Source organism: Esox lucius, chromosome 4 (assembly GCF_011004845.1).
Source record: "Esox lucius isolate fEsoLuc1 chromosome 4, fEsoLuc1.pri, whole genome shotgun sequence".
NCBI lineage: Eukaryota > Metazoa > Chordata > Actinopteri > Esociformes > Esocidae > Esox > Esox lucius.
In genome coordinates this window covers 22,633,801-22,660,763 of record NC_047572.1, presented here as the reverse complement: position 1 = coordinate 22,660,763, position 26,963 = coordinate 22,633,801, and the positions used below count along the sequence as shown (strand labels likewise).

The following is a 26,963-nucleotide window of genomic DNA, read 5'->3' as shown; positions in this document are numbered from 1 at the left end:
CGGCCAAGATTGAAAACAGGGGGTGAGTTATGTGTGTGTGTGTGTGTTTGTGTTTGAGACAGAAACAGAGAGACGCGGTTGAGATGAAGAGAGAGAAGATGCGTGCGTGCGAGTGACAGGGAGAGATTCTTTCCAACAGAAGAATTAACTCCCATGTACAAACCTCCTGTGGTCTCTCCTGCAAACTGTGTGTAAATGGTGGGAGTATTACGAAACGGAGCTGAGTTGTTTTACCAAACTTATTTTTTTTCTTTTGTTATGTCTATAGCCTGGCACCCTGAAATTCTCACTCTTTCTCTGTTTTGTATCTTTTAAGTCGTAAATGTAGTACAGATTGCAGTCGCTATTTGAGACAACGAACGTTAGAAACGCTTCAGTTCGGCTAAACAAATTACTTCAGTGGTGAAAACCCGTTTGACCTATCTTTCACACTTTATCTAATGCAAGTATTATGCTTCCCTCTCTATCACCCTCAGCCCCTTGGTCCTCCTCCCCTTTCCTCTCTCTTTCTGTCTCCCCCTCCCTCCCTCCCTCCTGTCCTCTCTCGCTCTATTTGTCAGTTCCTCAGAGGTGGACCTCACTATTCAGAGTGAGAGGCAGAGTGTGCGCTTTCTGTTGGCTGTTGGGCAGAGTAGTGTACTGGCTTGGTCAGTGTGTGAGAATAGAGGAGCAGAGAAGACCCCTGGTGCTGTGACTTGACTAAACAAACAGAGAGCTCAGTGTGGTACCTACTCCAACGAACTCCCAGGACACTGAAGATTAACCCTAAACCCCTTCAGTCCTCTACTTCAGAGGAACCCAGACCGAACCCTAAAAATTTCAACTGGCTAGAGATTGTTACTGTTTACTCAGAAGTCAACAGACCACCGCCAACAGCACATCTCTGAAGAGAGAGATAGAGAGAGAGACATACAGAGGCTGAGACTTGATCATGTTTTAGGAACCAAGATACAGCCAGGAACTGAAGGTAAAAGGATTTGTTTTTGTTTTCGTTTTCCTTTCGCATTTTCAGTTTTGGGGAAATTTCTATCTCACGTGTTTGACAGCTGTGAGAAAGGTTAGGATATAATGGATATGAAAACAGAGTAATTACAGTTTGTTGGAAAAGAGATCCCTCTATGACTCATTCAATTACTCTACTGTCACTCACTCATATAGTTATTTAGCAGACACACTGATCCAGGGCAGATGAATGTGTGCGTACGTGTTCAGACTTCTTTTGTACTGATTCATACTCACACATACTGTATTTTATTGTAGCTGGAGAACGGCATCCTTTTGATGTAATTGTCTGTAACTGAGCTGAGTGTGAATGTGTGTGTGTGTGTCTCTGCATGCAGTTGTATGCTTACACTTGTTTGCACACGCTACACATTTGAATGTGTGTGGACCTGTGTCAACATGACTGTGGCTGTAGCAGTGTTTTACAACAGCCTACTGGACACCAGTTTAGGAGCGTCTCTTGATCTGTCAACATGTCTGTTTGCTTGTCACCACCACGGAACGCCAACAGTGTTTACATCCTCACTACGGACTTCATACCTGACAAGGTATCCCGGGGTCTCACACACACACACAGACACACAATCACACACACGCACACACCAACACGCGCAGACACCGTGTTATTTGGCCGCTTTGTGCTTCGGTGAGAATAAAGCTGTTTGCAGAGCTCCCTCAACTCACCCCTGGTGAACTTCCCCCTTCTCCAACAGTGAACGACCGATGGCCTGCATCCCTGGTGAATGACCTTAACAGAATCAATGCGGTAGCATAGCTGTGCTAGGTCTTCACTGACAGCCTTGGAGCAATCATCGCAGCATAGCATCATTCTTGTCACTGGAGTCCGCGTATTATTTTGTTGAGGATAATGACCTGTGTTTTGAGTTTAACCACATAAACATAGGTTCAATACGGAGAGTTTGCGCTTTGTTATCCATGGCAGTTTGACTTTCCAAACGATTAAAAACCGTTGTATCTGTCATATGGCTACAGAGGAGAAGGAGATATTCATATATACTCCCTGACTAATCTCAGCAGACAGATGTGACCACTGTGGTTAGTTATTGAGTTGGCATGTTGCTCTTTCATCCACCAGATGTTGTGCACCTGAGACCACCGTGCCATGGTCTATGGTTAGCTGCTATAAGTGTTTGATACACTGGCATAAAGCAAACCGACAACACTCAAGCACTGTCACACAGATGGCTTGGTTTGATATAGCCTATGTTAGTGTGACGCGTGCTTGATGTTGTCTCCTCCTCACCCGAGTCTTCTTTCCCTTTGAAGCAAAGCCCTCTAGCATGTGGAACCATTTTGACAGGAGATGTTTGGAAATATATTGGACGGCTGCCCGTTGTGTTTAATGAGCTTACAAATGCATTTTCTTATTCATTTATATTTAATGTTAAATTGTTGAATCATCCCCATTAAATGTTGCTGATGCTGTGATACTCATCCACTAAACACATTTTTACATTCTGATGAGAAGTTATCTTTAGATTGTCGGGGGATTTCTTCTTGTCAGGGGGCAGGACTTTTGGATTGAAAAGTGGTTCTGCTCCCTATTAAGTTATATTCCATTCTTCTCTTATCATTTCCTGTCTTTCTGGCAGAACTAATCATTGGTCATCAGTTGTGTCCCAGCTCATAGGGCACCATGCATGCCAGCCCAACTGAGAAATGTGCTTCCATTTATGACCGTGCAAAAGACAATGGCATTTAGGTCAGGAGGCTTGCAGTTACAACTCATAACGTTCTCAAAATATTAGCATCGAGATTTTGTAGCACATTGAATGAGATTTAATCTGTATACTTTGATTGATCTTTTCAAGCCGTAAGCCAAGTCATGAGTATTTAGAACAAAGCACAGCCTCTACTGATGTTGATACTCCTAAAGGACTTAGCACTTTGCCACTTAACTCCCTATCTTGAAGTTTTCCCATTTTGTACGTGTAGCACAGGCGTGCAATATATCAGAGATCAGTTCTGCAAAGCCGTATCTTCCTGCTATCGTCCAAACTCAGCATTTATGAATTATTAACAGCAAACATGAATCCATTAATTCATTCCATAATAACCCTTGTGCTAGTGGGATAAGATGCAACCATTCCAGTAAGGCTGGTGGTGGCTGAAGCAGCCTGATATGCTCCAAACCGAAGCCTGCCTCCTCATCTTCCCCCACCTCCACCTCCTCAGGACACATTAGAATTTAGAACCCTTAATGTGTTCTGAGAAGTGCAGAGCTTGTGCATCCTGGCTTGGTCTCCAGCACTCCTGTCTCAACCACCTCCCACACAACAGCACTGAGAGACAGCTGCATCATATCGGAGAGAGGGCGGGACAGGTCTCTCTGGAGGACAACAGAGGCAGAAGAGTTCATAAAAAGCTTTGTAGCGGAGTAACAACGCGTTCTTTGGAAAGTGAGATCCTCTGAGGTTATAATGGCTGCGTTGTCTCTTGACAGTGTGGTTACAGCGTGGTGAACAGGGATTGTTAGTGGGACTGACTAAAACCTGTTAGGATGTCTTTCTGATACAAGCTGGGCATGAGGGGAACGGGAAACTAACGAGGTGATAAGAACTGTCAAACAAAGGGTCTTTGAGACAAAATAGTCCTTGGCTTGATTAAAAAAAAATATATTTTTAAAAGAGATAATAACGATAACTAATTATAATCAGCTCATTGCATTTCTAACTCAGAAAATAGAAGAGGTGATTACTTGAAAAGGAACAACACAAAAAATGTGTCTGCCCAAAACTAAAACCTGTAACTGGCTAGTATTAACTGGGAAATGCATCAGTTTCACTTAAGGTCAAGTGGTTTGACAACTATAAAGTATAACATTCAAGAACATTTGGAAAACATGTCTTATTGAATATACCACAGATTTGGGTATACAAAGCAGTAAACGACACAATAATAAAAAAAATTAATCTACTATATAATTCACATTATATGGTACAAATAATTATTGACAAATACAATTCTAGTTGTTGGTAAGGTATTTCTTCAGGGTGATCTCTTTAGAAACGTTACAAATAGAGAGATTTAAGACCCTAGTAAGACTTTAAAGGAAAATAGCAGGTTATATTTTGGAGGGAAATAGTAACATTTCCGAAAAGATAATTTGATTTGATGGCATCGGAGAATTGGAAATTACATGTGTCTTTGAATAAAATAAGAAATAGAAGTATGTGTCCTTATCTAATTTGAGAATATTATACTGTCCTAATAATAAAATAATAATAAACATGACTCTGTTTACATTTTAATCAAGTTGACCCCAGGAGTGTTGGTCTCACACAATAGCTGCTGTGGTGCCCAAACTAACGAGCTGGGCTAAACCTTCTTCTCCTTTTCCCTCTGTGTTGTTGGAAGCCACCATGGAAAACGTCAGGAATTTAAAGCCAGTCAGAGATGTAATTATATTCAGCTGTTTCTTTTTCTTTTTTTTCAGGGGGGGGGGGTGATGAGTGTAGGCGTCCTCTATTTCTCACGAGGCAGGGTGGGTCTGGAGTGGGGGAATTTGGTTCTTCAAGTGTTTGAGCTGGGGGTTGGGGGGGTGTTTGACTCGCCAGATGGGGAGGGCTTAGTGCAGTGGGGGGTGTAGTGGGGAGAGGGTTGGGGTTAGTTGTCAGTATCTAGGCCTCCACATCCGGTTTCTTGGCCATGAGTGGGAAGGGTTCATCAGCAGTTCCGAGTTTTTTACTGGAAGTCTGTCCTGGTATTTTATAACATACCGTCTCTGCCTGATGACTAACACTGTGTGTGTTCACTATGTCAGAGACTCTAGCGTTGTGTACTTTGATTTACTTTGATAGGTAAGTGAAAATCAGCTGTGCAGCCAGAGTTTGCAGCAGCATATTCAGTTTTAGTGGTTTGAGTAGCCTTGATAGTAAGTGACAAATATATGATTACAGGAAATGATCTTCCATTTGGACAAAGGTTGGATGACACACTGTGTAAGAGCTACTCTGTTTAGAAGTATTTTCCTTCTTTAAAGCTTTTTTAGCCCATTCCCTTATTTCGTTTTCCAAATGACTGGCAAACAAGATCATTAAACGAAAATCAAACGTCCGCCACATCTGAAAACTGTCACCTCTTTTACCACTGGTTTTACCCCCCCCCCCCCCTCCGCATCCCCTGGGCCTTCTCAGCAACATTTACAGCGCCATTTAAATAGGAGTTAGAATCCACAGCTTCCGAAATAACATCTCTGACACAGCTCTGTGGAGGTAGGCTTCTTCAGACTCCAGTCACTGTTCACCCACAATAAACCAACACAGCTGAGGTGCATTTTAAGGAGAGACGAAAGGTTATATTGCTGTCTTGTTCAACTGACATATTCTACTGTGATGGTATTAAGGGGAACAGCTGGAGGTGTGTGTTTTGTGGCCAATTACTGAAGGGTAGCTTACAGATGGGTAAAAGGTTAATAGGAAAATTACTCGCCTGGTCCCTAATCAAGGTCTACAGTAAATCACCAGGAAGTTAATGACTAACCAGGGACCCTAATTGATATTTTTTATTATTCATTTTCATTGCTGGTTAGTTGTGAACTCCCTTAACCTGGTCAATTTAGTCATAATTTGGAATGTCCCTGGTGAACACAGCCTATCGCAGCTCATTACTTTTACTCTGTGCCTTTCACAACTCTGATAACTAGTATACTAGCAGGAAAGTTAAGATCACATAAGCTTGTGGTGATAATGTGTAGGGCTGAGATTTTCTACAAGTATTGGGATTTACTTTTTGTTCTATAATACATAATAAATGCCAGTTAAATAAACTGCAACACAGTGTCAGACAAGTTTCAGTATTCAAAAATGACATTTTGATTTAGTCTGTGTTGTCTGACCTGCCTGAAGGTGGCCTCTCTGAAGGTGGCCTCTCTGAAGCCCTGATAATCAGGGCTTATTTAAATGATGATAGATAGGGAGCATGTATATCACTTAATTTCCCCTTGACTGACACCCACAATCTTGCATGGTACGACTTGAACAGGACAGTTAATTCATAATGCCGTGGAAATGATAATGCAAAGTAAGATTCATCTATCTAGCCTTTAATTCTCTCTCTCAAATTGTAAATAAGCCCAAAATGTGTCACTTTGCAGTTCAAGTACAGGTCAATTCAACAATGTTAAACAACTAAATTAATCTCTTTTCCATGTTGCTTGCACACATTCGTTGTCAATAGAAAATGCAGTTAGGCTGAAAATATTGCACGTCTATTTATTTATTTGACATTTTGAAGGATGAAATCTCTGATGCATCGTTTGTTTTCAAGTTTCCAAATAAAACAAACAAACAAAAAACTTTTTAATAAAAACTGTACTTTGTAACAAGAATTCTATGACTGGATCAAGTAAAAAAAAAAAATACACACACCCCAAACCCACATGTTACATTTGAGGTCAAAACTTACAAACAGTCTGCTGACACCATATATACTTGTACTAAATTCACACATCAGATCTCTATGGCTTACCACTGTGATTGATCGTGTCAAATTTGGTGTCACTCAGAGTCAAAGACAAGGGCGATGTTGAGGGAGGGCAGGAAAGAGGAGGGCGATGTTGAGGCGTTGTTGATGGAGGGAGAGCAGGAAAGAGGAGGGCGATGTTGAGGCGGTGTTGAGGGAGGGAGGGATGGCAGGAAAGAGGAGGGCGATGTTGAGGCGGTGTTGAGGGAGGGAGGGATGGCAGGAAAGAGGAGGGCGATGTTGAGGCGGTGTTGAGGGAAGGAGGCCAGGAAACAGGGCCTGATTCAGCTACTTAGAAGACCAGGAGAATCGTCTCCGGGGTCTCTCATCCCTCCACGAGGTAAGATTAAAAACCGGTTCATTTTGAATCATTTCTATTCCCCCACCATACCAAGGTCCTGCTTCATACGGTCAATGTCAGGGACAGACTTTGTCATCTTCAGAGTCCTCCAGTGCATGGGGTGCACATGTACTGTATTAGTTCTGTGATTAGGAAGATGTCAACACATAGTAGAGACGGAGCTGAGAGCCATACTGTGGGCAACAACACTGGTGCTGGCACACTTGGAACCAGGTGACCACAAAGCCTTGCTTTGTTCATGACCACGTCCTGCGCACTTCACTGGCTAGGGTGTAGACTGCGCCATCTGTGTAGGCTTTGAGGCTGTTCCTTTATTCTTTGTGCTGTTCCGCTTTCTTGTCTTTGTTGTGCTGTCGAGTCAAGCTGTTCTGCTTGTCAGCGTGTTCCTTCTGTTTGGTTTGTAATGTTCTGAGGTTGTGTCCTATCTGTTGTTCTGGTGGGCCTCATTCTTCTGTTCCACAGAGTGTTAGTTCTTGCTTGGTCTTTATGTTATTATGTCATTATCTATGCTGTGTCTTAGGCTATTTTCCTGTGAAGACTTTTCATGTTGATCTCTGTTCATTTCTGAACCTGTGTTTTGTTGATGTTGTACTACTGTGGTCTCATGGTTATATTTGTGTTATTTCTCTGTGTTACATCTCTGGGTTGTTTCTTTTACTCTGTGTTATATCTGTCCTCTCTCTCTCTCTCTCTCTCTCTCTGTGTGGGTTATATCTTCGTGTTTTCTCTGTCTTGTGTGATGTTGTCTCAGCATTGTACTGTGTTTTGTCTGTTTTGCTGTATTGTTTTTTTGGTCGGTGTTCAGTTGTGTTATCTGATTGGTCTTTGTTGTGTCTGTTCTGCTGTGTTGCCTGTTTGGTTTGTGTTGTGTGTTCGGTCTGTGTTGTGTCTGTGTTCTGCTGTGTTGTCTGATTGGTCTATGTTGTGTGTTTGGTCTGTGTTGCGTCTGTGTTCTGCTGTGTTGTCTGATTGGTCTATGTTGTGTGTTTGGTCTGTGTTGCGTCTGTGTTCTGTCTCTGGTTGTGCTGTTTACTGTGTCATGGTGTTGTCCTGTGTGTCTGGCTGGTGGTTTTGGTGGTCTGCAGCATCACTGATGCATCACTCCCTCACACCCACACAGGGACACGGGCAGGAAGTCCAGGCTCTCCAGATGTGCTCCGTGAACCTTTTTTGAAACATTTCTGTCTTTAGTTATTCCATGTTTTTTCTTCTTCTTTCAAACAATTCCCCTTGAGACACACTCAGCAAGGCAAATGCTTGGTTGCAAATGTGATTGGGAAAGTGGTTCCCACCTCATTATGTGCTGACTTTAGTATCATTGCCAGATGTGTAACTCAAACATGCGGCCCATGTAGATAATCCCCAGAGATATATTCTGAAGCCAGCTGAGGGAAGTCAATGTACACACTAGTTGTATCCTGCGCCCTTGCGTGGGCCGGACCCCTCCATGCTCCCCAGTAGGGATGGGTCAAACCATCCTCCATGTCTGGGGGTGGGGGTAACACAGTGGGTGTGATGGGGCTGGTAGTCAGTCAGCAAAGTGATCCCAGTATCCCAGTAACATTTTCCCACTGAGAATGGGGCCTGACGTATTAGACCGCTCTAGTCAATTGGCCACTAAAGCCTGATAACACTTTTTAATTGTAATAGAGATGAAAAGACATTGGGTACCATGGAAACAAATGGGGAGTGTGACATCACAAAACTACACTCCACCCTGCTCTTGGCAACAAGACTGTGGCATTCTGATTGCATTGTGTCACTACGGTCCAAGTCCATGTATTTTTATCCATCTGGGGTGGTATTCATTGGTACCAGCAGCAGTATTGTTTGGCCTGGTCAGTCATTGAAACACAGCCCACCTCTTGGCAGATCGTTCAATGCGAGAACATTCTGCCCATCCTCTGACCCTCTTCACGCTTCATAAAATCTCCAGTCGTCTCATAGAGGGCTGACCCTGACATAGATCTGCTCAGACACATTGGTATGTTGCTACACTAAAGCCCCACAGACTCGTTCTACGTAACCACAGAGTCCCTGGTGCCGTCTGTCTTCCCCTAGAAGCATCGAATGCCCCAAACAAGCGCAGTGACTGTGTTTATCCATCCTTAGGGTCACCTTCGGTGTCCACTCTTCAAATTCTCTCTCCATCATCCACTGGGATGCTTTGGCCTTTTGATCTCACACTATTTGTCCCCGTCAGCTGGTCAGGTCATTCAAAGCCAACATCCCCACTTGATCACCAATGTCTACACCCCCCTTCTCATGTCCACCTTCTCATGTCCCCCTCTCCTCCACCTCCCCCTTTACAACCAACATATAATAGAAACTGGCAGAAATTCACATTTAGATGGTCAAGGTACAGTATGTGCAGTTTGAAATGTGTTTTTTCCTACTCGTCAGGAATGGTCCCTGGTGGGCTTAATGAAATGATGAAGAACCGTTGGCCATCAGCAGTGTGGAATCCGATAACCGCGTCAGATAACGTGTGTTGTCGTCCCCGGATTTACCTCAGACCAGCGTACTGTCTTCACTGACGACACTTCTGTGATTGGGCCTCGTAAATATTGACGTAGGGTTTCCTGAGTCGTTGGTCCCTCAGCGGACGATTTTCCAGGACGCCTTGACCTCCGGGGCCTGGGCTCTCCCACAGTGGTCTCCAGTGGATTGACAGGCCTGGGAAAGTTCCCGAGGCACACTGTGGGAACGTGAACTGTACTACATACCAGTGACACGGACTGGAGCGTGTGTTAGGGCGGGGGGGGGGCGACGCTGAGGGGTATACGTCACGTGTGTCTTTGGGAACGTGCGCGTTTGCGAGCTTCCCGGTTAGTGCGCCTGTGTTGTGTGGGTGTGTGTGTGTGTGTGTGTGTGCGCTTTTATACGTGTGCCTCTGTTGGTCTCGACATGAGTCTGACACCCCCCCCCCCTAAAAAAGGCCACCCCCTTTTAAAAATGGGAATCAATCAAACATGACATGAGGCCCTATTTCTAGGCTAGCACAAGACAACATCCAGGCCCTAGCTGAAGAACCTCTTCCAGCATTTAGAACCAGGAGGACGGAGGCGGGGGGAGGAAGTCGTGTTATTGGATCAGTTTTAAGAGTTGCAGTTTGGGGAGCGGAAGTGCTCAGGCCACTTTCTTTAGCCGGAGTTAAAGCTTTAAATATACACTCCATGTATGTTTGAGTTACTGTTAAGTCAACTATTAAGAACAGCTATAAAGAAAGGGTATTAAATATAATTATATACAGTATATAATATTGTTGGGTGTTGAGTGTCCGGTACACATGCAATCCCATCAGGGTGGCTTTAAATAAAGAGACCAGAAATTGGAGATGATTTATGTATGTATTATATATTTTCAACAGGGGTTGTTTCCGTTTTCTTTCTGCATCAGCCTGGGTCCTGAAAAAAACACAAGGCATTCAAATTGCAGGGAGCATAAAACTCCCAGCGTGTGACCAGGATTACTCACAGCTCAAAACAATATATTTTCCTACCTGCTTCTGCCCATAGTCTTTCCTTTTAGCATGGGAGGGAACCATATACACCACTGCCTCCAGCCCTAGGTTTGTCTAACCCTACTCCAAGTCCAGGGTCTAATGGCAGTGTCTGGTCTGGGTCGAAGTGGCGCAAGCGTAGATTTCTTTCCTCCCGGCCTGCTCCCCTTTGTTGCACATGCCGGAGGAGCCACACCAAAATACAGGGAAGACTCAGCGTAATTAATCAGGCTCAGCTGATAGTATCACCCTGCAGCCCTGACCCCTGGAGAGGCTGATGTAAAGCCCTCTCCCTCTGGGTAGGAGAGGCTGATGTAAAGCCCTCTCCCTCTGGGTAGGAGAGGCTGATGTAAAGCCCTCTCCCTCTGGGTAGGAGAGGCTGATGTAAAGCCCTCTCCCTCTGGGTAGGAGAGGCTGATGTAAAGCCCTCTCCCTCTGGGTAGGAGAGGCTGATGTAAAGCCCTCTCCCTCTGGGTAGGAGAGGCTGATGTAAATCCCTCTCCCTCTGGGTAGGAGAGGCTGATGTAAAGCCCTCTCCCTCTGGGTAGGAGAGGCTGATGTAAAGCCCTCTCCCTCTGGCCGGTCACTAATCCTTCATGATGTGTGTATATAGGAACTGAAAGGTGGTGGCTCGGGTGAAGGTGTACAAAGGGCTCGGTGGGCGGCAAGACGCCTGAATTACGCCTGACGAGAGGCAGGTGCAGAAGGTTTGGGCAGTCTCTCCAAACTTCCATCCACCAGCCGTAGTTCTTCCACAATTTATCAGTTTATTCAGACTTAACATAGTAGGTGTGGTACAGCGTCGTACAGCGAAATGAGCTATGCCTGGTCATGGCGATGGAACAGTGCCACGGCATTAGGATCAGACGAAAAGGTGAAGGGGTTGTACCACACATGCTTTTAATAGTACACTTCATGTCAACTAGTTAAAAATAGAAATAAAGCCCTTTCAATGCCCCAAATAAAACCAAGATTGATTTCTATTTTTTTCCTACTGACTCCCTCGGAAGAGCCTTCCATCTCCTCCCTCTTTTCCCAAGGCTCCTTTCTTCCGCCCTCTCTCTGATTCCCACCCTCGTCCTGCATGCAGGCCTGTGATCCTTAACTGTTTCCAGACGCCTGCTGCTGCACCCTGTGTCTCCCCCACTTCCACCCACGACACCAACCCCTTTCCTCTTTCTGTCACGTTCCCTGGGCTCTAGATCTTTCCCTCTGTCCTTCCAGATTATGCAGCCGTGTTAACTCAGTTTGGTCAGCGACAAAAGAGCCATGTAGCCGCTGACCCCCATTGACCTTTGACATGATGCTGAAGGGATGGGATTCCTCAAAATTTAGCCAAACTAGTCAGTGTCTCGGTTTCTGTAGCGTTCTGTATGGGGAATAGGGGCCCATTTCAGATTTCACTTAAGTGTTTAGTTTGTGAAACTACACATAAAAATATGCATATGAAACTACCCATTGTATCACCATAGAAGTGATCTGTATGAACAAAACCTATGATGAGTTCTGTTTACTTGGACTCCAATTAATAATTGTACATGATAGTGGAAAGTAGTTTAAGATCCAAGAGCATTTTTGCTGACTGAGTAACACCGAGTGGCACACACTAAACCATTTATTAGTTAGAAGAAACACTGGCCAACTCTGACCATGTTCAGCTATCCATCAAATACCTCTCCTGAGAATCCATTCAGAACATAGAACAAGAATGTTGTTCACAGAAATCATAGGGGTGTTATCTTCTGTTGTACAGCACGTCTGTTCTGTTTTTTCTATTTCTACAATTAGGCCTGTGCTTCTAAGGGTAGGGAACAGACTGTTCGGTCCTGACGTGTGATTTATATAGTAAGCTCCGAGCTTGGTTTGACCTTGCTCTGCTGCTATTACAGGAGGGAAAGGCATCCATCATAATATGAGCATATCAGCAATGTTTGTGAAGAAATATTAATGGGATCTTATGAGTTCAGAATGTTCCGACCCATTCCTCTGTCCCTACCTCGGTGGCTCCAGGGCTCCAGGTCACCCCAATGATCTGTAGGCTCACTGGTTCCCCAGCTTTGGAGAAAATAGCGCCCTAACACTAAACTTGGAGTTATCTATGTCTGTCGCTCGAAAAGGCTAATCACACAAAGTTATGGCCAACAGAAACTCTGAATGGGAAGTGTGTGTTTTGTTTTTAACCATGAGTCAATCTCAATACTGGAGGGAATGTAGTAGAGAAAGACAGGGGTTATTATGGAGATGTTTACACTGTTCTTCTTTTCTGTTCGCAGAAGAGTTATCTCCACCGTTACCATGACGAGTGTTCAACTGACGGTCCTTCTTACAGGTGAGAGGAACAACCACTAGGAACAGCCTCTAGGGAAACACTATGAACAGCCACTAAGGAAACATCAGGAACAGCCACTAGGGAAACACTAGGAACAGCCACTAGGAACAGCCACTAGGGAAACACTTAGGAACAGCCACTAGTGAAACATCAGGAACAGCCACTAGGGAAACACTAGGAACAGCCACTAGGGAAACATTAGGAACAGCCACTAGGAACAGCTACTAGGGAAACATCAGGAAATATACAATAAGACCAGTGGCACTAGTGGTTCTTCTAACCACTAAAGAAAATGATTACATGACGCACATAGAAACAGCTGGATTTCTACACAATTTAAACTGGTCATGTTGTAATTGCGGCACAATACCTTCTCTTTACATCTTTATTGAGGACTTCCTATCAGTTTTAACAGGTGAATGACCTTACAGACATTAGGCTTCCGCAGAGCTGGCTCCTTTCAGACGCTTTATCTCCCTTTCATCCAGGAAAACCCTAAAATCTGTGAGCTAACATGCAGTGCAGTCAAATCGAACACCCTATTTAGTCTGGCAGTTTATGATGTTACCTCCAGAATAAAAGATTACTTTCCCTTCAAATAAAGCATTAGAAAGCCTGAGGAAAAAAATATGTAAACATTTGCATGGTTAACTCACAAGAAATATTATCACATAAGTGTGCCATTCCTTAAAACATGTGATAATTGGGACAAAGGCGACGCCAAAATGCTGAACAGCTGAAATCCTATTGAAAACAAGAATGGAAAAACATTTTACTTTGAAAACTACAGCAATTGGTCTCCTCAGTTCCCAAACACTTACAGAGTACTGTTGAACGAAGAGGTGATGCAAAACAGTAATAAACATGAAAGATGTTGCTGGCAAATAACATTTCTCTGGTTCAACATTTGATATGTTATCTTTGTAGTATTTTCTATTAAATATAGGAATAAATGGATTTGCACATTATTGCATTCTGGGTTTATTTGCATTTTACACAGCATTGGAAACAGGGTTGATGTCTTTGTTCTCTAATGTGGAAGGCAAATAGGCTCTACCAGCTTAATATCTGTCATTGATGACATATCACCATCTCTCTTCCCTTCCAGAGTATTCACATCCCTCATCACTGTTTAATTAGACTGATATCTCAGTTGTTTTTGCTGTCTTAACCCCTGACCCTTGACCTGAGGATCTAGTAATCTGACACCAAACCTGACCTTTTCTTGTTTGTGTTGACTACAGCTATTCTGCACCTCTACCCTAAGTTCCAATGCTTGGAGATCAAACCTAACAACACAGAGGTCATTATGAAACCGGGCAACACCATTGGCTTCAACTGTTCCGGACAGGGCACAGTCAAATGGACATTTAAACGGGATGACAATGTTCCAAATTTTAGAAATGAAACCAAAGCCATGACCAGTGTTCTCTTTCTGGATGATGTCACGTGGAAACACACAGGAGTGTATGTCTGTACCGAGACACAGACCAACGAGACTCAAGAGGTGGCCGTGTTTGTGTCAGGTGAGAACACGGCTATTACTTATTCCATCTAAATCACTTCGCCAAGTCAAGTTAGCCCGGACAACTGTGCTGGTTCCACCTCAGCTTATCTCAGCTCATCTTACATCTCAGCCTATCGATTCAGTCAGGATATCAGGCAAATATTTGTGTCCGATGTTTCCTGTAACCGCCCGGGCCGATGCTAACCCAGCGGTCCTCACACAGACCCAGATGTGTGGTTTGTTGAGAGCTCCCACGGCATGACGACCCGGACCAGTGAAGTGGGCACCATACCCTGCGTGGTCACCAATCCCCAGATCGCTGTCAGCCTCCATGAGAGGGACAGTGACATGAAGGTCCACGGGGACTACATCCCCCACGAGGGCTACAGGGCCCTGCTGGAGGACAGGACCTACGTGTGCCGCGGGGAGCTCAATGGGGAGGTGAAAGAGTCCCAGTCATTCAACGTCCTCAGTATTATTGGTGAGTGCCTGGGCCGAGGCTGGAGATTGTAACATTTCGGATAGACTAGAGAGGCTAGAGAGCTGGTTGTCATTACATACACTGTATGGCACAGGCCAAGTGCGTCGTCGTTGTTATGCATGTCTGGTTGTAACAAACGGTACAGAATGCCAGAAGGATATCGTCCGTGGGTCTGTTGTACCTCAGTCATATCGCTAAGTAAGCAACATGTTATATTCCTCCCTTAGAAGTCTCGAAAATAACAATGGACTCTTTATTTCCTTCTTTGCTCTCTCGCTACTCTCTCCCTCTTCATCCGCTTCCCGTGTCAGTCCCGGAGGCGCTCGACCCCTACATCAACGCGTCGAAGACGGTGCTGAAGCAGGGCGAGTCCCTGACGGTGACCTGCACGGTGCATGGAGTGGATCTGGTCTCCTTCTTCTGGACCTATCCCAACCAAGATGTGAGTGGGAGGGAAATGAACCGGGCCTTTTGTTGGACCTCTCCTTTGCTCATCCCGGGGAGGCGTAGAGTAAATTACATCAAGATGTCCGGTTTCGGCCGCGCCTAGATTTGTCCTCGTTAAATGTGTCTCACGTGCTTTCTCATAACAAGGCGCATCCATGGTGGTGAAGGTGTTTACGTTTAAAGGCCCATGCTATGTGATTTGACTCAAATATGCTTAAGCATTAGGTGCAAGGGAGTGTTGTATATGTCCAGAACACCCTGGCTAATGGCCATATCTATGCACAAAGTGCCAGGATAGAGCACTTACCCGTGATATATCAGCAATACATCCCAAACCCCTGACATGCCCTATTGCTAATATAAACCAGTCATCCATGCACTTTGAACATTAACAATACATGTTTTGTCATACCAGTAGTATACCTTATTATGTAACACAGACAATTAGGGTCCACACCATTTTCTTTATAATGCATCAATGAGGCATCAGAGGGTGTGGTGGTATATATGGTAGGACACATCGCGGCCTGGATACAGCTCTTAGCCGTGGTTAATAGCCAATATACCACATACCGCAGAGATGCATTATTGTGTTTATAAACTGTTTATCAACGCAATTTGAGCAGCGGAAAGTGCTATGATGTCATACACGTGGTATACAGTATCATATACCATGGCAAAACCAGTATTCAGGTTTCAAAGAAGCTGATAGGAATACATGATAGGAATACATGTAAGTGTAATTAAAACGGTCTGTAACACTTACAGTTTATGATTTACAGCTGAAATCTACCATCTATCTGAAAAGTTTGGCCTTTCAAATGAATAATTGATTTCTGAACCTGAAATAAGAGCGACCACTCATTGTGGCCCATTGAAGAGCAGTGCACCCAACCAATTAACCCGATGCGTCCCTTATTTTGATTGGATTACCCTGCTGTTCCGTCCCCCACCAAGGCCGTTAACCTTAATTGCTCCCCGGCTGTAATTAAGAGTGTGCTGCATGAGAGTGTTTAAGATCACAGTTTTAAGACCTTGGCACTTTGAGTGGGGCAATCATGTGTCAGTTTTCCGTATCATTCGATGCTACATAGTTTCTGCATCGGAAATCTTCTCTCAGTAGGTCGTCACATGTACTGATGCAGCCCTTTCCGTTCCCTGTGTCTGTCAGATGGAGCACGTTAAGCCGACCACTGACGTCCTGCCACAGAGCATGCGCTCCTACCTCTGGTTCGCCACGGCTACACTGGCCAATGCTGGGCAGTATGTGTGTCTGGTATTGGATGTCGTCCAGGACCAGACAGCCACAGCCAACATCAACATCACTGTTCTCGGTGAGAAAGACACAGGGAGAGACTCTCGGAAAACAAACAATGACTGCAAAGATTATTATTACACTTCTTTTTTAGACCGAAAGCACCTCGCTCATAATATGAACACTCATGTGCAAGGTGAGAGAGAGCTGTTAAAATAAACCACATGTAATTAGATTTTTTTTCAGGGGGCAGGGTTGCTTGTCCCAGGGAACAGGAGTATCTGTGTGAGACCACCATCACTTAAATAACATATGATTATTATTTTTTGATCCGTTTTTTTCCCCACTTATCATTCATTCAATAAACCTTTCATTAAAATAGCAGGCTGCTAATTGAAAGTCAACCAAAGTATCTTTTAAAGGTCTAAACAATATGTTTCTTTCCTCCTTTTCATCTTTGAGGATTACTGGTAGACTAACCTACCGTGCAGTTGTGCCTCTGTGAATGATTACCCTGTTCCTAGTGAGGAGTCTTTTATTTAAGTCATGGTAACAGAACACGTATAAACTGTATTCTTTATAGTGCCAGGGCATACAGTACACGCTGTCTCTATGTGTCTGGACAGGGCTCTGTCCAGTCCATTGGTAATTAGACTCCCATGTTAGCCTTAACGGTTTAACTAGTAAAATTGTTATCTTTAACCAGCTCCGTTTCTATAGTATAGTACAGTGTACATAATCAGTAATTAACATTAATTCTGTAGGGTATTTCTGATATTTGGGTTAACATATTTGGCACCGGAATATTAAATGCCCAGTTATGGAGTAATGGATTAGAAATGTGAAAGCATTAGCTGAATAGGCTGAATGGTTTCTTCCCTCGTTTGATATAAATCGGATTTTTCAAGCTATTGGTTTTCTTCCTTAAGCTACACGATCTTTCAGGATGTGAGATAAAGAGGTGCTTAACGTATTATGTGGTTACTAATGACAATGTTCCTCCGTCAGAGCGAGGCTTCGTGGAGCTGAGTCCGGTCCAGCAGGGCAAAGTCTCGGTCAAGCTATACCAGAATGTAGAGCTGAGGGTGGAGATTGAGGCCTACCCTGCTCCACATGTTTACTGGACAAAAGACAACACCAGCATCAAAGGGGACAAAACTATCATCACAAAGCAGGAGCACGTGACCAGGTGAGACCACTACTGGCCATCAGTTCAGTCTTGTCACAGGGATACAAATGATCATTTTTGAGAAATGTTGCGGGACTATGTCAGTCGTTAAATGAAAGCGGACAACTGAATTGAATGGCGGAAATCACTTGAATGGTGTCCATTGCATCACGTTAGCCAGTCACTGAGGGGTCTGACCTCTCGAGATGGTCTCAGTTTGTCTCTGGTTCCTGTCGGGTGTTGAATGACACAGCATTGCTGTCTGAGATGATTGGGTTACCTGTTTTCTAGGCCTCATTGTTGACTGACAGGGACTGGATGTTACTGGACGTTTTAGTGACTTACCAATGGATTGTTTTATAGGATTTAGTACTGAGAAGATGTAGTATTTTTTTTGCAGGATCATTGTTTTAAATGATGTGTGTTGTGTGTTGTTCTTTCTGTCTCAGGTATGTCAGTACTTTGACTTTGGTGAGGATCAGGGCGGAACAGAAGGGCCTTTATACCATTCTTGTCACCAATGGAGATGACACCAAGGAAGTTACCTTTGATTTGGAGGTCAAAGGTGAGGTTAAATTAAGTGAATCCTCCTTGTCTTTATTTTTGTCATCAATACAGATTCAGTAGCACTACATCCACCAGGTTCCATTGATTTCTCCCTCCTTACAGTATGTTTTGTGATCAGAGGCTAGAAAATCACTTTAGATTCAAAAAGATAATTGACAGAGTTTGGAAAATATTGTAAACTTTTTTTAAATGATAAAATACTGCGACTACTACTAATAATAAGGATTGATCTATTACCTTGACAGATAAAAAAAATGTTTTTATGATGTATTATGATAAAGTACTAATATTGGTGGTCCTCAAGAGCTTTTTACTGTAATTTGTTGGTCACTGGAACCTCTACACTGGAGTCATGGGATGTGTAGTTCCTAATTCTCTACCCCTCCCTGTGTAGTTCCCGCTCAGATCACTGACCTATCGGACCACCACCTCCCAGGACACAGGCATGCTGTGACCTGTGTAGCTGAAGGGGTCCCCTTCCCATCCATCAATTGGTTCAGCTGTGACAGCATGCTCAAGTGAGTCAACCTAACCTCATTGTCATAAGGTCTCTGTGTCAGAGACTGACACAACGTGACCACTAGAGGGCAGCCTATGCTCGCACACATGTTTCTTAACATTTGTTATTCTAATTTATTATATATTTTTGGTGCGTAGTGATTTGCAAGTGAGCATTTTTATTTTTTTTATGTTGACACTGTCTGACTAACTTTGTTCGGCTAACTGACATTTCTTAAGCGGTATTGATCTCAGACACACCTGAGTAGAACCATCAGTTGTCGTCCACCTGTCCTGCTAGTGTTATGAAGATCTGTTCATCATAATGATTGTATGCTCTCCCAGGTGCAGTAACCGGAGCACAGTGTGGCAGCCCCTGGTGTCAGACTCTGAGACCTTGAGCCTCCAGACCAACGTCAGCTTCAACGAGAGCCGCAAGGTCGGCCAGGTCCGAAGCCAGGTCACCTTCCACAAGCCCCAGCAGGCGACCATTCGCTGTGAAGCCAGCAATGAGGGAGGAATCCGCTGGAGGGACGTCAAACTGGTGTCTAGCAGTATGTATCTATACACTAAGGATGTTATTCATGTTATATAAGGACATTCATGTATTTATGGGGAGCTGTACGTATCAAAGTACATGCATGTATGTTAGACAGGTCAGACCAGGTCCTGGAGAGTTTCGGGGTGTGTAGGCTTATGGTTCCACTGTATTAACAGTTAATAATGGATTATGTTGTGTGTAAACATCAATACTACAAATCTGTGTTTTCTGTAGACTGTTGTGACTATGGTGCATAATAGCTGCATGTTAACGTTTTGTGCTACCTTCCAGCTCTGTTCTCTCAGGTGGCGGTGTTGGCAGCGATTCTAGCCCTGGTCGTCATCATCATCATCTCCGTCATCATCCTCATTGCTGTGTGGAGGAAGGTGGGAGTGCACAAAGACACACTGGACACTGTCAAAAACAGTTAGGCAAAATACAATATTAATGCTGACCCTGTAATGGCATGTCGATGTCAAAGAGTGATTGGTTAACTCTGACTCACATGTGTTGCCTCAGAAGCCGCGTTATGAGATCAGGTGGAAGGTCATAGAGTCTGTGAGTCTGGACGGCCACGAATACATCTATGTCGACCCCATCCACCTGCCCTATGACCTGGCTTGGGAGATGCCCAGGGACAGCCTGGTGCTGGGTAAGAACCAAGAACCAAGAGGGCACCAATTGATGTAGTGCAGTATACATAATGTCCATGCTGCAACACTCAAAATGTGACTGATGACTAGCAGATACAAATCAGAACACATTTACATCGTTAGCGGATTTGATTGGACCAGTGTTTGTGTTCTGTTCCAGGTCGAACCCTTGGGTCTGGAGCGTTTGGCAGGGTGGTCGAGGCGACTGTGTATGGTCTTGGCCATTCCCAGTCCTGCATGAAAGTTGCCGTGAAAATGCTCAAATGTACGTGATAATGATCATCTTCAGTTTAGATGCCATGTTTAATGTCAATTTGGCATTGGGTTGCTTGGTGAGAGAAGAAAAAGCGGGTTTCGATTAAATTTTCTGTTCTCTGTTCTCTCACTTGTGACCTCCTTATTTTGTGACCACCAGCCACAGCAAGGAGAAGTGAGACTCAGGCCCTTATGTCAGAGCTGAAGATTATGAGTCACCTCGGGCCTCACCTGAACATCGTTAACCTGCTGGGAGCATGTACCAAACAGGGTGAGCTCAGCCCCGCCCCCCCCCCCCCCCCCCCATCACAGCAGATCTAAGACCTGGGGAACTGCATGCATACTGGCCTTCTGGCCTCTGCCTGGAGACTATAACATAATACCGACAATCTTTCATTTTGACAAACCCCATAATAACGTATATAATATAATAGTTCACACAAGTTCCTGCCTGCTAAAGCAATTTTGTGACCCCCCCCACCACACACACACACACACACACGTAGGTCCTCTCTACCTAGTGACTGAGTACTGTCGCTACGGAGACCTGGTGGACTACTTGCACAGGAACAAGCATACGTTTCTGGAGTACTACGCTGAGAAGAACCAGGAAGACTCCGGCTGTCGCATCTCTGGAGGGAGCACCCCTCTCAGCCAGAGGAAAGGGTGAGAGCTTCCACTCCATCAGTCAGGTCTTTGGAGTCAGCTTCCACTCCATTAGTCAGGTCTTTGGAGTCAGCTTCCACTCTGCCAGTCAGGTCTTTGGAGTCAGCTTCCACTCTATCAGTCAGGAGAGGTTATATTGGTCGGGAAGTGGCTAATGTACAACAGATATGAAACACAGATGGTCAAATACAGAAACGAAAGCTAACGTGTCCCAAATATCTGGACAGCTACGTGTCGTTTGGCAGTGAGTGTGACGGCGGTTATATGGACATGAGTAAGGATGAGCCCACCATGTACGTCCCCATGCAAGAGCTGAAAGACACCATCAAATATGCCGACATCCAGCCGTCTCCCTACGAGTCTCCATACCAGCACGACCTATACCAGGAAGAAGGTACAAAGAATACTGAGCCAAATCAAAGCCAGGGCCTACTGTATACTTTGTATAATTTAAGTGTATTGAATGCCAGACATATGGGGAGCATGTGAGAAAACATGGCTGGACGGGAACAGTTTTATTGTTTATTTGACATGCAGAAGCCTGTATGTATTCTGTAGCATAGACATCACTGTTGGTGATGGACATCCTACTTTTGACGTTTGAAACCTTCCATCCGTTTCTTTGTTTTCCTTCCAGACCAGACCACAGTCTCAGCCCTGGTCATTAGTGACTCCACCACCCTCAGCTATACTGACCTCATCGGTTTCAGCTACCAGGTGGCCAAAGGCATGGAGTTCCTTGCATCCAAGAACGTAGGTTATGTTTAACTGGATTTAGACTGCCTTTATATTTTTGTAAGTATGTATTGTTAACCCTTTATTGGACCCAGTAAAGAGCTGTTTATGTGATATAGAACAGGGGTAGGCAGCTAGATTCCGCCATGGAATGGTTTTTGTAAGCAGTATTAGGGAGATTATAATATATATTTTCTACACTAACCCCAACTAACCCAATTTTTTTTTTTCAAAATAATAGGAATTTCCTTGATTACATTGACATACAATGACATAATATGTGTAATTTTATTAGTGGTAATGCTTGGAAACATACCTTCTAAACTTAGTTTTTTGGTAAATAAACTACATTGTTTATTTACCAAAAAACAAAACAAATTGTGTCAGGCCTGTTTCTGTGTTACTTCCCCATCGATATATAGTGTCCCCTCTGACCACACTGCTAACCTTTCCCCTCAGTGTGTCCATCGTGATCTGGCCGCCAGAAACGTGTTGATCTGTGAGGGTAAACTGGTTAAGATCTGTGACTTTGGCCTAGCCAGAGACATTATGCACGATGACAACTACATCTCCAAAGGCAGCGTGAGTTGCAAGCACACTCTGTGTCACACACCCGACCACCAACATTTTACCACTATGGTCTCCCTGTGTACATTTTAAAAGACCATAGCATGATAAAACCTCAGATTACAACCATCCGGTTGCTTCAAATGTAATTAACTGCTGCTGTTAGCTGTTTTGTTGATTCCAGACTGACGTTAAGCTTTCCTCTCTTTTCCCCTGTTAGACGTTCCTGCCCCTGAAGTGGATGGCCCCGGAGAGTATCTTCCATAACCTGTACACTACCTTGAGTGACGTATGGTCCTATGGCATACTGCTCTGGGAGATCTTCACCCTGGGTACGTGGACAGGAAGCAGAAACTATTCATTACAATTAATGGATTGGTCAGAAACAAGATATCACTTTTCGACTCAACTGAAAAAATTAATTAACTGCATTTAAATCAGAAATACTAGTACCAGTATAAGCCAAACTTTAGACTCTATGTTAATTGATTTAATGGCAGACAGAATACGTTTTTTAAAACAGTGTCCATACCATGTCTTAATAGGAAAAGGCTATCTTAAGAGGAAAAGATGATCAGCTTGTCGAATTCTGGGTTGATTCAGTGTCTATTTGGATTACTGTCTTCAGGGTCAGATGAGCCCCAGCTACGGTTCGGGTTCATAATCAATTCATGTGGGGATTTTTTTAAACAGTTTTTTTTACAACAAGTGTAACTTGTTGATCATTTAGTGTGAAGTTGCATTATCGTTTTTGGTGGGGAAAAATATAATAGAGTATTCTGCTTGACTGAGAAATTTGAGAAACTCCTGATTTAGCACAATGTTGAGATTTAAAAATGAGTTTTCAACAGATCACTCTTTAAATGTTTGAATGTTTGATGTTTTAATAGGAGGAACGCCTTACCCTGACCTGCCTATGAATGAGTTGTTCTACAGCGCCTTAAAGAGAGGCTATCGCATGAGCAAACCTAATCATGCCACAGATGAAGTGTAAGCCTATCCCGTCACTTTTAAATCAATGTTCTCTGAACGTGTATTTTGTCAGTGTGCCTTTTTCATAAAATGTCCAGTCGTTCAACTAAAGAAATTGTTCTATATCCCCTAGCTATGAAGTCATGCAGAAGTGCTGGGATGAGAAGTATGAGAAGAGACCAGAGTTCTCCCTTCTGGTCCACACTATGGGGAACATGCTCACAGACAGCTATAAAAAGGTACACTATATTTACACACACACACACACAGGTTTTCCCCTTTACAGAGTACAATTGAGAAACAACTGTTCCAACATGTTCTCATTCAGATACACAGCGTGAAATGTAATATGAATGTTTATTTTTCCAGAGATATAGCCAGGTCAACGACGAGTTCTTTAAAAGTGACCACCCAGCCGTGGTCCGCACCAAACCCAGGCTCTCCTCTCCCTTCCCCACCCCGGTCTTTACCCCCTCCACAACCCCAGCCACCCCCCAAGACACAAACCCCTATCCTCTCACCGGAGACTTCAGAGCGGAGGCAGACAGCCAAGAAATTGTGCCGTCCTACAACGACTACATAATCCCAATCCCGGACCCAAAACCAGAGGAGGAAGTCTGTTCTGAAAGCCCCGCGAGGTACAGCCATCCGACGTACTGCCTGACCACAATTACTGACTAAATGACTGACTGGCTGGCCCGGCTGGCTGACTGCAGATGGGTGCTTAGTGCTAGACATGCAGGAAAGATGAGGCATATTTACTCTAGAGGACCTTGTATCATTACAACACCAGCGCACCCAGCCAGATGTAGGATTGAGACATCTATAGATATAGATTGTGAACTATAAGCATTGTGCATACATTGTGCACACGTAGAAGCATTCTTGTTGAAATATACACCGAGTATTTAAACAAAAACACAAGCCTGGTTTGCTTAAATATGATAGTTTATGTTCTTCCAGACACATTAACTTCTAAGACTATCATTTCCACCTGAAATTAGGCATGAAATCCCAAGTGTGTTTGGGTTGTAACATCAGGGGTGTTATTCCTTTTAGCTCTCTGACTACGGACGAGGAGGCTGATTCAATCTCCCCAGAGACTGCAGAGGCAGGCACCGTTTCAGAGGAGGAGGATCTCCATGCCAACCAGGCGCTGGTTCCTCTGGAATCATCTGGAACACCAGAAGTGGAGGATAGCTTCCTGTAGATCTGCCAAAAAACTTGGTGAAATTATGGCAACATTCCTGAATAGCTTTTGTGGGTAATAAGAGAATGTAGCATGAAAATGTAGCAAATGTATTAAGAGGTTTCCACTAAAAATACAAGAAATGACCACTGCTTTAGAGAATATTTTTGACTGTGCTGTGAATCTGACTATTTAAAAGTTCAAATGTAGTTTTCAGTCCATCTTTACACAAAAAAATCTAGAAGTTTTTGTCAGTTTGTGCATATTTGTTCTCCAAACAGTCTATGCTATATTTGTCGAGCCATGTTACTAGCCGCACTGAATATAATAGCATAGCTAAACGTTACTATAACACAAAAACAGCACCAAATTCAATCACTACATGAATGATAATTGTTAGTTTCTATCTATTATATCGATTACCTCTATTTAGCATAACTGATCTAAATTATTTTCAATCATGTGACCCTGCATTTTGAGTTCCTGTAGTTTCAAAGTCACTAACAACGTTGATTTTAATTATGCACAATGAATGTTAGAGCTGATGGTTTTATCAAGTTGTATCATGGTAGCTTCTCTTTGTGTTTTGTCACTTGTCGTTACGTGCAATCCGCGCACGCACATAAGATTTACTAAGCTCCAAAAAAAGTTAAATATGCAGCTGGTCCAAATATTTAAAAATAATCAATTTAAAATCAGCAATTACTTCAATTGAAAGTGACAAACAATCATCAAAAAATAGGACCTATCAAATTATTTACTTTAAAGTTGGGAATATATGACTTGCGAAATACTGTAGTATTATAGTTCCTATTGCAGTGTTTCTATGGTGATTTGTCTATTTGTTTTACATGTTTTATTTTCATGTGATAAAGATTGAACAAAAAAACACTAAAGTTGGAACATTGTAACAGGGAGAGACACAGGGAATGAACACAGGATAAGTGTTCAGGGCACTGGAGGGCATTTAACAGAAAATAGCAAATAGAAGAGTCCGCTGGGGAAGGTGGTGAGTTGGCATCATCAGGTTACAAAACAGCGGTGGTTCTGGTGACATGGCATTACACTCTTCTCTTTTTCACTGCTGCCTTGAGCTGATTTTCTGGGGCCCTTTTAACCTCTCCCTGAAGAGGTCTGACGGTAACGCAGAAGAGGTCATGTTACATCATAACTTGTACTGTTACATTATGCCTGCGTGAAGATGTTCCCATTTCTTGGCTGATAGCCTACTGCATTCAGTAAAACAAACAAAATCGTAAGGCATCCACTTTTCAAAAAATCGTTGGAAAATGAAATTCTAGTTGCACTGAGGTACAATATTTTTTTGAGTTTTGAGTTGCAAATGCATTTGTTCTACTCCAAGTTAGTTTGTGGGAAAATAATTTTGACAGTTAAATATATTGGCCTTTATTGAGCAAAAATGTACAATGTAAATGCTGTCTTTCAAAATATCAGTTTAGGCTGTCTTGATTTTTATATTATGTAAATTTACTTTCTACATTTTATATAGCATTTCATTTTTATGAGTCCTGTATACATTTTGCACTTTACAATGTTTTGCAAAACATTTCTAAGAATGGGATGTAAGGTACAGTACAAACGAGATTGAATGATGTTTGAAAGGTATTAACAAATTGTATACATGTAGGTACTGAATGAATGAGAAATAAACTGAGCATTTCACTGCCTTAGCACGTATTGTATAACACCAGTACGCTGTTGTGTACTGTGACTATGACTAATATCTTTGACATACTTTTGTATTGTATAAAGTTTTATTAAAAAAAGACAAATAGTAGGCAAAATGTTAAAATATATAATTCAATTTTCTATGGAAAGATATCTGTAGAAATATGTCTCTGTGATTTTAAATCTACATCCATTAAGCAATGATATGATACTGAGATCGTTTACACTGCCTCTTGTTAAGATTACTCACAATGGTTCTCCTATCATTAGATACACTCCCAGTAAATGATATTCTTCCTTGTACATATTTTTATATGGCGTATAAACACAGAATGCAACACAAGCGGAAATTCAGGAACACACATAATACATGGGTGATTCTCATGAAACTAGTTCTAACGCTACATAGGCTTGGTCGTAAGGCCGTGATGTCTAGTTCCTAGGAACAAATCTTATTTTAAATTTCCAAAGTCTTTCAGCTGAATGTTTTCTAATCTTCCTGAGAAATCTCATTCTTAAAATACACCCAGATTATTTTTATTTATTAGGCCTACAAATATTTGGGTCAAATGTTTCATGAAAATCATCCACACACTATAGATATTCACAACACACACAAGCACGCTATGGTACCAAAGATTTTCTGCATTTGTACAAATGTATTTTTATATGTATGATTTTATATTTTAAAAGTGTTTATGTGAAAATAAAGTCTACAACAGAAATATTAAAATATTTTTTTAATTAGTCCCTTATTTTCTTTAAGCCGAGGGAGACATGAAGAACATTCCTGTATTATACTTCTATTAAGAAAATATACAAGATAAAAATATAATCGTACAGTGAGAAACATTTATAAAATATTTATTCGTTATGTCTCATGAATGTCTCATGAAACATCAATATGAGTGCTCACTATATTTAGTCAATGCAGAAAAGATAAAATATCTCCACATGGTTTAATTTTAAGAGATACCCTATGACAAAAAATAATATTAGGCTAATGTAAATGAATTTTCCTAAGCCTAGATAGATTACCAGTCCTATCAAAACCTCTCTTTTTCCAGCCTTTTGCACTGTATCCATCATGAGTTC

At 42.9% G+C, this 26,963-nt stretch overlaps 1 protein-coding gene across 3 annotated transcripts; it reads left to right on the top strand.

The window, feature by feature from the left end:
* Positions 1-581: 581 nt before the first annotated feature.
* Positions 582-26,601, top strand: pdgfrb (platelet-derived growth factor receptor, beta polypeptide). Of its 3 annotated transcripts, none has more exons than XM_010896833.4 (23): positions 582-967; positions 12,623-12,678; positions 13,923-14,204; positions 14,409-14,666; positions 14,978-15,108; positions 16,285-16,447; positions 17,377-17,557; positions 17,986-18,101; positions 18,498-18,621; positions 18,947-19,155; positions 19,434-19,528; positions 19,665-19,794; positions 19,956-20,060; positions 20,211-20,321; positions 20,557-20,716; positions 20,944-21,110; positions 21,354-21,469; positions 21,911-22,033; positions 22,239-22,350; positions 22,909-23,008; positions 23,124-23,229; positions 23,360-23,628; positions 24,050-26,601. In XM_010896833.4, the coding sequence occupies exons 2-23, from the start codon at positions 12,645-12,647 to the stop codon at positions 24,198-24,200; spliced, it is 3,243 nt and encodes a 1,080-aa protein (XP_010895135.2). In that variant the 5' UTR covers positions 582-967; positions 12,623-12,644; the 3' UTR covers positions 24,201-26,601. The 3 variants fall into 3 exon arrangements, with proteins under 3 accessions (XP_010895135.2, XP_010895133.2, XP_010895134.2); XM_010896831.4 differs by having other exon boundaries at positions 19,662-19,794; XM_010896832.5 differs by lacking the exon at positions 582-967 and adding an exon at positions 6,725-6,826 and having other exon boundaries at positions 19,662-19,794.
* Positions 26,602-26,963: the final 362 nt, after the last annotated feature.